The sequence below is a fragment of the Notolepis coatsorum genome (genome assembly GCF_963971535.1).
Source record: "Notolepis coatsorum genome assembly, chromosome: 15".
NCBI classification, from domain to species: Eukaryota; Metazoa; Chordata; class Actinopteri; order Aulopiformes; family Paralepididae; genus Notolepis; species Notolepis coatsorum.
The window spans coordinates 14,105,995-14,118,852 of NC_140179.1; the positions used below are offsets into that span (position 1 = coordinate 14,105,995).

General features: G+C 42.2%; 1 protein-coding gene across 1 annotated transcript in view; it reads right to left on the reverse strand.

The window, feature by feature from the left end:
* The window catches only part of LOC311241678 (adenylate cyclase type 8-like), a gene marked incomplete at both ends in the record, with an annotated part of 83,783 nt that overhangs the window by 14,616 nt on the left and 56,309 nt on the right, over positions 1-12,858 (reverse strand). The window contains 3 exon segments of the mRNA XM_084330555.1: positions 3,276-3,477; positions 4,071-4,171; positions 11,393-11,572. Of these exon segments, the coding sequence (XP_084186681.1) occupies positions 3,276-3,477; positions 4,071-4,171; positions 11,393-11,572 (483 nt within the window).

A 12,858-nucleotide genomic window follows, 5' to 3' on the forward strand; every position in this document is an offset into this window, starting at 1 on the left:
TCATCGCACACATTGACAATGTAGTAATGCAGCGACACACACATGCGATGGGCGACACACACACAGGAACACACACAATTTTGGGTTGCCAATTAAATTTACTCTCTACGCTTGACCCATCCCGTCGTCCTTTCCACCAAGGGCAGCCAGGGGCAGGGGTGGGGGGCAGGCAGGAGGAGGGGTGGGGGGCAGCCAGGAGCAGGGGTGGGGGCGCACCCGGGGACCAAGGGAAAGGCCCGGCAACCTGGTCCCCAAGCGGGAATCGAACCCAGGACCTTCTTGCTGTGAGGTGACAGGGTTAATACCTACACCACCACCACTACTACCACTACACCACGTTCACCATGACATACATCATACCAGTTAGGGTACCTTGTGTATATTGCACCTTGTGTATACTGCACCTTGTGTATACTGTTTACTTGTACTCTTTTACTTGTACTCTTACTCATAGCTCACATTTCAATCCGGATTCCGCACCAAACATAGCACCGAAACTGCTCTTCTAAAGGTCACCAACGACATACTCCTCTCTGCCGACTCTGGTTCCCTCTCCATCCTCATTCTCCTAGACCTCAGCGCTGCTTTTGACACCATCAGTCACCCCATCCTCATCACTCGTCTCCAGTCCTCCGTTGGCATCTCCGGAATCCCCCTCACCTTGCTCCAATCATACCTCTCACACAGGCACCAATTCATCTCTATCAACAACTGCAAATCCCCCACTGCCCCCATCACTCATGGTGTCCCCCAAGGCTCAGTACTTGGTCCCCTGCTCTTCATCCTCTACATCCTTCCACTTGGTCTGATTCTCCGCCAACATGGCCTGCGTTTTCACTGTTATGCAGACGACACTCAGCTCTACCTCTCCACCAAGACTATCACTCCAGCCACTCTCTCCACCCTCAGCACCTGCCTCACAGACATCAAAACATGGATGCAAAATAACTTTCTCAAATTAAACTGCAATAAATCAGAAATCATCATTATCGGTCCAAAATCCCTCACCAGCCACACCCAGGATTTCACCCTAAATATTGATGGTACCATTGTCACCCCCTCCACTCACGTCCGTAACCTTGGCATCATCCTGGACTCCACCCTTTCTTTCCTCCCCCATGTGAACCACATAACCAAATCTGCCTTCTATCACCTCCGGAACATTGCTCGTCTTCGCCCCTCCCTATCACTCTCCGCTGCTGAAACACTGGTTCATGCATTCATATCATCAAGACTAGATTACTGCAACAGCATCCTCTACGGCTCACCAAACACTATTCTCAATAAACTCCAATATGTCCAAAACTCTGCTGCCCGCATGCTCACCTCCACCCGTCGCTCTGATCACATCACCCCTGTCCTCCACGACCTCCACTGGCTTCCAATCAAATACAGGATACATTTTAAAATACTACTCATCACATTTAAAGCCCTCAACAACCTTGCCCCTCCCTACCTGTCCGACCTCCTCCACCGTCACACGCCCACCCGTCGCCTTAGGTCTGCAGATGCCAACCTCCTAACACCTCCCACGACCAAGCTCCGGACCTGGGGCGACAGGGCCTTTGCTGCTGCTGCCCCCTCCCTCTGGAATGCCCTCCCCAGCCATATCCGTGATGCAAACACCCTGACATCTTTTAAATCAGCCCTCAAAACCCACCTTTTCAATCTTGCTTTTGACCTCTAATTCTGTCGGTTTTATTTTATTTTGTCATGTATTATTTTTGTTCTGTTTTGTTCTGTTTTTTTGTTTTGCCATAGTTTGTCTCTCCTGCCCATGTGAAGCGTCTTTGAGCACCTGGAAAAGCGCTATATAAAATAGATGTATTATTATATTATTATTATTATTATTATTATTATTATTATTATTATTATTATTATTATTATTATTATAGCATACATTCAGATTCAAATTCTTTATTGCCTATATTTATGGTAACATATAATATAACTGATAGGGCATACAGACCCCAGAGTTTATTTTTATGCCTATATTTGTGTCTTTCTACTATTACCCTGCCCATACTTGTACCTCCCCTCCCCCCTCCCCATGCTGCTATGACACCTGCATTTTCCCACGGGGATCAACAAAGGAATATCTTATCTTGTCTTGTCTTGTCCTATCCACTTCCAGCCTTCATCTGACTTTACACTGGACGTTTAACCCAAATTAAGCTGTTTACTAACAACAGACAATTAGGATGATCTAGTCTTACTCCTTCAGTCCTACGGTCAATCAATCAATCAATCAAATCCTTAATCCAGATAAGCATCATTGAGATTAAAATCTCTTTTTCAAGAGCGATCTGGCCAAGCAAGGCAGCAGAAAGTTTCAACATAAAAAAGAACACCACAATAAAATACAGATAAAACATTCACAGCAAGATCCAATTTCAGGCAAGTTATCAAACAGGCAAGTTATCAAACACAGTTGCACTGTCCGAGGGAACTGAATTCGTAGGTTTTTAAGATAGATTTAAATGATCCGAGGGTGATCAGCCCTGGCAATTTTAGGTCCTCCTGTAGCTTGTTCCAGGATGAAGGAGCAGCATATTTACTGTAGGTCTGAGTCTTATGGACAGACTATAAACTAGCTTTTCACCAGGCCACTTCAAGATACACTCAAAGTAAGACACTAGAGCACTCATACCGCCTACATGTTTACTGTCTGTTGACTATGAGGAAGATGCTTGTTGAAATGTCAGTCACCACCCTGCAATCAATGTGTAGACAGTATGAGTAGCAGGGGTGTAAAGTACTTGAGTAATTGTACTTCGTTACAATACTAGTTTTTGGGGATTTGTACTTTACTCAAGTATTATTAGGTTTGTATACTTGTACTTTTACTCAATTACATTTCAGAGATTTTTTTTTTAAAACCTTTTACTCCTTACATTTAAAATGCAGACCTACAAAGTACAAAGTACAAATCTCGCAAGTCCAACTACCGTATTTTAATTAGTGTATTTGTTTCTCTGGCCGAACTAACGTTAACGTTATTAATCCTGCGGCCGCACTTTATTTAAAAACAGCCAATCAAATCCCCATCAATGGAAAATGAACCCGCCCATACCCATGCTGATTGGTCCTTGTGCAAGACTAGAAAGTGGGGATCTTTGATTAAACACCTGCTATCAGAAGAATAAACAGTCATTTTACTCAAGTGTGTTTTTAGCCAGATACTCTGACTTTTACTTGAGGGCGATTTTGAGACGGTACCCATACTTTCACTTAAGTATAATTTCTGGGTACTTTTTACACCCCTGGTGTCTCACCATGTCGACGGAGGCCAAGCCGAAGTTGATGGCGATGGCGGTGAGGGTGAGCAGGTTGCGGGCGCCGTTGTTCTCGTGGATCCAACAGCACAACTGCTGCAGCGCCGCGGGAGCCTGCTTGAACTCCTCCGCCAGGGCCAGCATCAACAGCAGCGAGTAGGCGATCAGGAAGACGGAGAACTGGAGCACTGCTGGGTACTGCCTGCAGAGGACAGACAGGTGGGGGCAGAAGAGGAAGACATGGAACCTCGCCATTTACACCACCTCTGAAAATATTTGTTTCTAATGTTTGTTTGTGACGTTTGTGAACATTGGAGTGAAATAGACTTGTGTTTTTTGAGTTATGATAATGTGAGGTCTAGAGAGCTTATCTTCCATCTACGAGGACATAACATACAATAATAATAATAATAATAATAATAATAATAATAATAATAATAATAATAATAATAATAATAATAATAATAATAATAATAATAATAATAATAATAATAAATAATAATAATAATAATAATAATAATAATAATAATAATAATAATAATAATAATAATAATAATAATAATAATAATAATAATAATAATAATAATAAATCAAATTTCTATAGCGCCTTTCAGGAAACCCAAGGTCGCTTCACAATCAAGAGGGGTAAGGAAAGGGGGCAATAGGGGCAAAAAGGGGGGGGTGAGGGCAGGTAAGGGATAATGAACCTAATCTAATCTAAACTAACTAATGGGGAAAAGCCTTGGTGAAAAGGTGTGTTTTGAGAGCAGTTTTAAAGGTGGTGCCTGTGTCTACCTGGGGGCGGGGGTGAGGGCCTGTGCAGCCATCAGGAAGAGGAGCATGATGAAGGAGCACACCAGGTTGGAGTTGAACATCTCATCTCTCATCTGGGAAAACTGAGATGATGACAAGAGCAATCAGACATGATGTAGCACAACCCAAAACCAGTCACAGTCCACTCCGCTGTTACGCAACTCTGCTACCCTTTCAGCTACACATGCAGCTGGTGAACTGACTTGACCCACTTGACCTGGGCGAAGACCTCAAGCCATTCTACCCTCCTCCCTAGAGGTGTAACAATGCATCGAACCTAAGGTCGAATCGCATCGAATCGAGTCGTGGTCAAGATATTTCATGATGCATTGAATCGTTGCCTGAAGAATCGTAATCGAATTGAATCGTTGTGGGGTCAAATATTTACACCCCTATTATTGACCTATAGTCCATTCATGCTGAGTGAATCAGTTCCCCGAGCCACATTTGTGTATAATTCTTTTTGGGGAATTAACTGATCGAAAATTCATCAAATCGCATCGAATCGAATCGTGGTCAAATGAAGAGATTTCATGATGCATTGAAACGTTGCCTGAAGAATCGTAATCGAATCGAATCGTTGTGGAGCAAATATTTACACCCCTACTCCTCCCCTTTCTTCTCTCACCTTACGGTATCTAGACCCCGTCACTGTTGGTAAAATGATGCCCTTTATAGCTAAACCTCTGAATGAAACCACAACGTCACTTTTCATTAAGAATGTCCCAGGAGTCCCGAACATCTCTAGCGTCTCTCCTCAAAAGTTGCACGGTTTAGTTTCGTGTCTTGTGTTTCCATATGTCATTTGTGGCAAGCGCTCTGCTAATCCAGGTGTACATCTATTACAGTGTGGGGTTTACACTAGAGATGGGGTTCTCAAACTTTTTCATACCGCGACCCCATTTTATTTAGGATTTCTTTTGGGGACCCCACACTTAATGTGTCACGTAATTTCAAACGTAAAATTAAGGAATATCAAAATAAAAGCACACGTTGTTGAACTTGATCATGCATATTTATTAGAACATTTTATTACAGCACTATGTTATCAATACACATTTATAAAACGAGGCATATTTAGCCAGAACATAATAATAATTTTTTTTACTTGCCAATGTGCAATGCACTGTCACCTACCCGCGACCCCAATTTGGGTGGCGACCCGTAGCTTGAGAACCACTGCACTAGAGTATTAAACTGCATGAAAAGGAAATGCAGACTTTTCCGGTATTGAGATGTGTGGGTAGTTGACTAGTGACAGAGCTCCCGGTCAAAAAACATAGAAAAAAGGAAGTAAAACTAACCAAAACAAAAGAAAAAGTGACAATTCAAGGATATAAGAGAACGGGAAGGATGAACACGAGAAAGGGCGAGAAAAAAAGGACCCCAGAAGTACAAACGCCGGAGGAAAGATCTCGGCCCGAGGAAATGGCGGAAGAGGTGGATCAGGCGAGCATGGCTCAAGAAGACAGAGAAATGGAGCCTGCGGAACCCGCCTGGATGGCGAAGATGCAAGCGAACATACAAGCGAGCATACAAGAGCTACGAGATGACATGCAGGCTGGCGCGGTGAGTAACCAAAAGGCTATCCAAGAGCTACACGCTAGCATGCAAGCTAACGCAAAAGACATCCAAGCTATACAAACTAGCATACAAACTAGCGTACAAGCTAACACGCAAGACATGCAAGATAGCGCGTTGACTAGCCAACAGGCTAACGCAGCAGCTAACGAAGAGCTACAAACTAGCATACAAGCTATCCAGGCGAACATTGAAGGACTCAGGGAAGAGTTAAAGAAAGGCCAGGACGAGCTCAGAGAGGAGATGGATAAGGGACTCGAGGTAATGGATGGAAAACTACAGGAACAAGAGAAAGGCATAAAGATGTTGGAAGGAAGGACGGCTGAAACCGAGGAATGGACTACAGATATACAAGATATTCTAAAGGAGACCCTCGAACAACAGAACATATTGAGAGAAAAGTTAATGGACTTTCGAGGGGAGGTCGAGGAGAAACAACATACGAATATGGGGACTGAAAGAAGGGATGGAAGGAGAATCTATGATCAAATATGTAGACAGCCTAATTCGAAGAGAATTGAAGATGACAGAACTCGACAAGACGGGGATTCAAAGAGCACACAGGACGCTGGCACCGAAGCCGCGGTTGGACAAACCACAGAGAGCAGTTATAGTTAATTTCTTGGAATTCGAAGTCAAAGAAAGCATCCTCAGAGCAGCCTGGCAGACGAAGATGGAGGTGGAGGGACAGAAAGTAACTTTTGACAATGACTATGCGACAGAGGTGGCGGTAAAGCGTCGGAGCTACGTTCAGATAAAAAGGACTCTGAAGGAAAAAGGAATCAAATTTCAGTCACCAATGACCACGCTGAAGGTCCATTGGAATGAAGGCGCAAAGGTGTACGGCGGCGTGAGGGAAGCGACGAGGGACATGAAGCGAAGAGGATGGAAGGTACCGGGAGGAGAAGAGGAGAGGCCGACGCTGTTGCAGAGGTTGGAGAGAACGAGGAGATGGACCAGAGTTGAGGGACGAGGAGGAGGCGAGGAGAACGGGAAGGTGAATGGGATCTGAATCGATTCAAAGCAGATCAACTGAGAAGGAAGACGCAAAGAAACGGAGAAGGGGGGCAGAGAGGAGACGAGAGGGGACACGGTGATCCAAGGGAGGATAAATACAATACACACACAATACAGGTTAATGTATACATGAGAAGGACTGATGCAATGAGTGGTAAAGTACATACGAGATAATTATACCAAAAGTTATATAAAAAAAAAAGGACATGGGGATTCAAGACACATTAGACTGATATACATATGACACACACAATACAAGAAGATGAAAGCATGAAAAGGACTTATGCAAGGAGAAGATGGTAAAGTACATACGAGATAATTATACCGAAAGTTATTAAAAAATAAAATAAAAAAAGGGGACATGGGGATTCGGGAGATGTATTGAGACGGACATGAAAGAACCACAGGATTACACGTGACACATAATACAATCAGACGGGAACATGAAAGTGACTAATGCAGAGCTTATGACCGGGAGCTCGGAGCAGGTTGTACACAGAACGAGTTGGACATATATAGTGCACACTTTTTAGCCACTAGGGGGAGCCCTCTCACTAGGAGAGCCACTACTCCCCACCCACCAGCGGGGGAAAGAGGGGTACAAGTGAGACCCTCAACTGCCATGGAAGTTCAAAGTGTTAATGTTGATATTAATGTTTATTATGGTTATATGTATGTAAATCAGACGGAGATAGCAGAGGCTACAACCACAAATATTATTTTATGTGACATGGGTAGAACGGGAAAACAATTGGAAAAGAAATATGACACAAGTTAAGGGTATAAAAATGATGTCGTTAAATGTGAATGGTATGAATAATCTGATCAAGAGGAGTAAGGTGATGACGAAACTTAAGAAAGAGGAGGCGCAGGTCATCTTCTTACAAGAAACACATCTAATATCACAAGAACATGAAAAGCTGAAGAGATTCGGGTATGGAAATCTGTTCTATAGTTCTTTTAAACAGAACCTTAGAAGAGGAGTAGCTATACTAATTAAGAACACAGTGAAGTTTGAAATGATCAGGGAAATAAGGGATAAAGAGGGGAGGTATGTAATGGTCAAGGGGGAAATGGAAGGTCAAATGGTAACACTAGTGAATGTGTATGCTCCACCAGACAGTGAGAAATATCTATTTGAAACGATCTTTGATATCATAGCGTTGGAAGGGGAAGGGGTCCTGATCTGTACAGGTGATTTCAATGTAGTACTGAACTATGACATAGACACGACAAGCACAAAGAAATGGAGGACAAACATTAGCAAATATATGAATATACAAATGGCAGAATTAGGAATCATGGACATATGGAGAGCAATGCACACACTAGATAGAGAATACACACATTATTCACATCCACACACAACATATTCAAGGATAGACTATTTTCTCATGACAACAGGGGACAGATACAGGGTAGAAGAATGCAGGATAGGGGTAACGGACATATCAGATCATAGGGCAATATATCTGACAGTGAATCTTAAAAGTAGACGGAGAAATACAGTTTGGAGACTGAATGTAGGACTATTAAATAACAAAGGTTTGGTTAATGAAGTAAAGGAAGACATAATTAAATACAGAGAAGAAAATGATAACGGAGAGGTAGACCCAAACATTTTATGGGATGCACTAAAGGTAGTAATATGGGGAAAATTGATAGCAAAGACGGCATTACTCAAGAGGGCTAGAATAGAGACATACCAGAACTTGATAAAGAAACTGAAAGAATTAGAGAAAGAACACCAAAGCTCAAAGAACCAAAATACACTTAGGGAGGTAAAGGAAGTTAGAGGAAAGATAAACAAAGAGCTGCTGACAGAAATAGAGAAGAAAGCTAGATACATGAAGCAGACATACTATGAAGGGGGACCGAGAGCGACCAGACTTTTAGCTAGACGAATCAGGACACAACAAAAACTGAACACAATACACACAATAAGGGACACGAACACAAACAAAATACTGAGAGAACCAGCTGAAATAGAGAAGACATTTGAAGAATATTATAAGAAACTATACACACAACCGATAGCGGCAGGAGAAGAGGAGATCGAGAAATTTTTAGAAAGATTAGATCTACCATTGATAGGGAAGGAACGAAATATTAAATGCAGAGATCACAGAACAGGAAGTATGGAATGCGATCAGTAAAGCAAAGAGTAGTAAGTCACCGGGTAGTGACGGGTTCCCCTCGGAATTCTACAAAACATTTAGACAGGAACTGAGCCCCATATTAGAAGCAGCATTCAGACACACAATGGAAAAAGGCACAATGCCACCTTCATGGAAAGATGCCATAATTACTACAATTCTAAAAGAAGGGAAAGATAGAGAACTGTGTAGCAGTTTCAGACTGTGTCCATACTTAATGTAGATTACAAGATGTATACATCAATAATATCCAAAAGATTTATGACAGATATTATAGACGAAGACCAGACCGGATTCATTAAAGGAAGGCAGACACAGGATAACATAAGGAAGACAGTGCAGGTGGTAGAGGAGATACAAAAGGAAGGAGGAAGTGCAGTATTAGTTAGCCTAGATGCAGAAAAAGCTTTCGACAGTGTAAGCTGGATATTTCTATATAAAGTATTGGAAAATTTTGGATTAGACAAAAACGCTATGAAAACAATTAGGGCATTATATCAAGAACCGACGGCTAGGATTAAGGTAAATGGTAGTTTGATGGACCGGATTAAACTAGAGAGAGCTACCAGACAGGGCTGTTGTCTTTCGCCGACGCTCTTCGATGTATTCATCGAACCACTGGCTCAACTAATTAGATAGACCAAAGACATCAAAGGGGTGGAGATAAGGGGAACAGAAAATAAATTGGGACTGTTCGCAGACGACGTGATAGTATATATGAGACAACCAGACACAAGCTTTCCGACACTGATGGATTTACTGACATAATATGGATACTACCCAGGATATAGACTCAACGTGCCGAAGACACAGACTTTAGCACTGAACTACACGCCAACGATAGAGATCAAAGAAAAATACAAAATTAAATGGGACATGGACAGGATCAAGTACCTAGGGGTGAACATTACAAGAGGGATGGAGGGGTTATACGATGCAAACTATACACAGATCAATCAGAAAATCAAGAGAGACCTAGAAAGATGGACAGTAATGCCCCTAGATTTCAGCTCAAGGATCGAAATCATTAAGATGAACATATTACCAAGGTTACTATACCTATTTCAGTCTCTACCTATATTAATACCACAAAAACAATTCAGGGAATGGGACAGACAGATATCAAGATTAATTTGGGGGGGGGGGGGGGGGGGGCAAGGATCAGATATGTGACTCTACAACTACCAAAGGAAAAAGGAGGAATGGCAGTACCCAGTTTAGAAAGCTATTACTATGCAGCACAGCTTAGAACAGTAGCATGCTGGTGCAATGTGAATTATGAAGCCAAATGGAAAGATATAGAAACCAAAAGAGAGGGATTCAAAGTGCAGGGATTCAAAGTGCTAGACCCAATTACCAAATTCACTATAAACATATGGAACACAATAGTAAAGAAATACAAGCTAGAAAAAGAATCCAAGATACTGAGATGGATAACACACAACAACAAATTCAAACCAGGGATAGACGACCATGGGTTCAAAAGATGGGAACGGGGGGGGTATAACAGCAATATGTACAATGATAGAAGGAGGGGAGATGCAGACTCTACAAAAATGTTAAGAAAGATTCGGACTAGAGAATAGGGACCACTTTAGATATTTACAGATTAGAGACTACTATAACAAGGAAATAAAGCAAGACAGAGACAAAGAACAGAATGGGGTAATTAAGATAATGGTAAAATCATACGAAGGAAGGAAGGGAAGAGTGATAACAGAGGAGGAATGGTATAACACATGTAAGACACAACAATCAACCACAGGATCAAGGATATGGAGGGAGTAGATTCTTTATAACACCAGAAATACAGGGCAATTACACACCAGCAAAGAAACTATGTTGGAGGGAGTGTGGACAAGAAATAGCGAACCACACACACATATTCTGGAGATGTCAGAAAATAAGGCACTACTGGGAAGAGATAGGAGAGATAATAAATGGAATAATAGGATACGAAATACCCCAGGAAGGCCAAGTGTTATATCTGGGGAACCTATCACACAAGGAAGGAATTCAAGGGGAAGACAAATACTTGATTAAGATACTAATAGTGGCAGCCAAAAACACTTTAACTAAACTGTGGTACAGGGTAGAAGTGCAGACGAAGGAACAATGGATAGAGGTAGTAGAGGGGATACAGGAAATGGAGAGAATCACACATCTGCTGAGGCTGCAAGAAGAGAAGTTTGAATTGAAATGGGAAAAGTGGGAAGAATATAGGAGGGGAAGGAATGACATCACAGGGGATTGAAAAGGATACAAGGAAATGATGAAAATGTAAATAAAGGATGCAAATATAGAATGTACCGAAGGACCCATCTGTTTTTATTTATTTTTTTCTTGTTGATGAGTCTTTATAATTTTGTATGCTGAAATGTATTGTCTATGTATGTTGTTGAAATTTTTTTAAATAAAAACGTAAGTTTAAAAAAAATAAAAGGAAACGCAAATAAGAGTTATATCGCAATATCTGCTCAAATCACAACATGATTGTGTTTGTGTATAATGTTCAAATGATCCTCTAAACCTGCCCCTCCCCCACCTCACCTTGTCCTCGATGTACATGTCCTTGAACACCAGCGTCACGGTAGTGATGTGCTCCTTGCGCTTGCGTTCACTGCTGCGCACCTCGATGGCGTGCTCGATGCGCCGGTTGATCTCTTTGTAGGTGGACTGCCGTGCGTTGGTCAGCTGTGGCAGTGAACCGTTGGTGAATGAGGCCAGGATCTGGGAGGTGAGGTCAACCGGGGTCAATACAGTTAGGGTTATTATTATTATTATAATTTTTTTAAATTATCTTTCCCCCCCTCCTTTTTCCGTTTTTCTCCCATCCCAATGTTAGTCGTTATGCCAATTCCCAATCCCCTTCCTGGTCGTTGCGCACTCTACCCCCTACCGTCGGTCCGGGAGGGCGGAGACTATCACATGCTTCCTCCGACACATGTGTAGCCAGCCCACCGCTTCTTTTTCACCTGGCAGCGCGGACTCTCACTGGGGGAGTGTAACGTGTGGAAGGATCACACTACCTCTCCCAGGTCCTTCCCTTGCTGTGCAGGCGCCCCGACCGATCTGTAGGAGTCACTGTTTACAACGACCAGGACCCACCCTCGCCAGGTTTCCCACCCGCTAACACTGCCAATTGTGTCAGTATGGACGGTCGGCCAACCCGGAAGCATCCCAGCTGGATTCGATCCCACTGTCTCTGTGGTGGTAGACAGACGCTTAGTCCACTGCGCTACCCGGCCTCCAGGGTTATTATTTTAATTCCAGTTTGTGATGTGTTGTCCCTCACTAAAAAAAACATAAAGATGTCTTTTACGAAATTACACAATTACAGTCTGGATCATCCTCGACATCCACAACAAGTTCCAATGCTTGTTGAACATTATTCCTCTTTGTCTTTATGCCATTTTATTATAAAACCAGGGACAAGCACCTCTATCTATCCTCCGTTACGCACAACCAGCGCATGTCTGTCTGACGGCCAGATATGCAGAGCGCACAGGACTATCCACACTTTGGTTCTCCCAGTCCATGTGACCATTTATAGCATTTCCATTGGCTATATATGAGCTATATATGACATAATCTACATCATATTATGATAGATAGATACAGCGGATTAGATGCAGTCTGCATTCTAAGAGAAAATGACCAATTCAACTTCCTTAACTATTTATACAGTTCATGTCTGCTTCATTAACTACTTATACAGTTCATGACTGCTTCATTAACTACCTACATAGTTCATGTCTGCTTCATTAACTACTTATATAGTTCATGACTGCTTCATTAACTACTTATAGTTCATGTCTGCTTCATTAACTACTTATAGTTCATGTCTGCTTCATTAACTACTTATAGTTCATGTCTGCTTCATTAACTACTTATAGTTCATGTCTGCTTCATTAACTACTTATACAGTTCATGACTGCTTCATTAACTACTTATACACTTCATGTCTGCTTCATTAACTACTTATAGTTCATATCTGCTTCATTAACTACTTATAG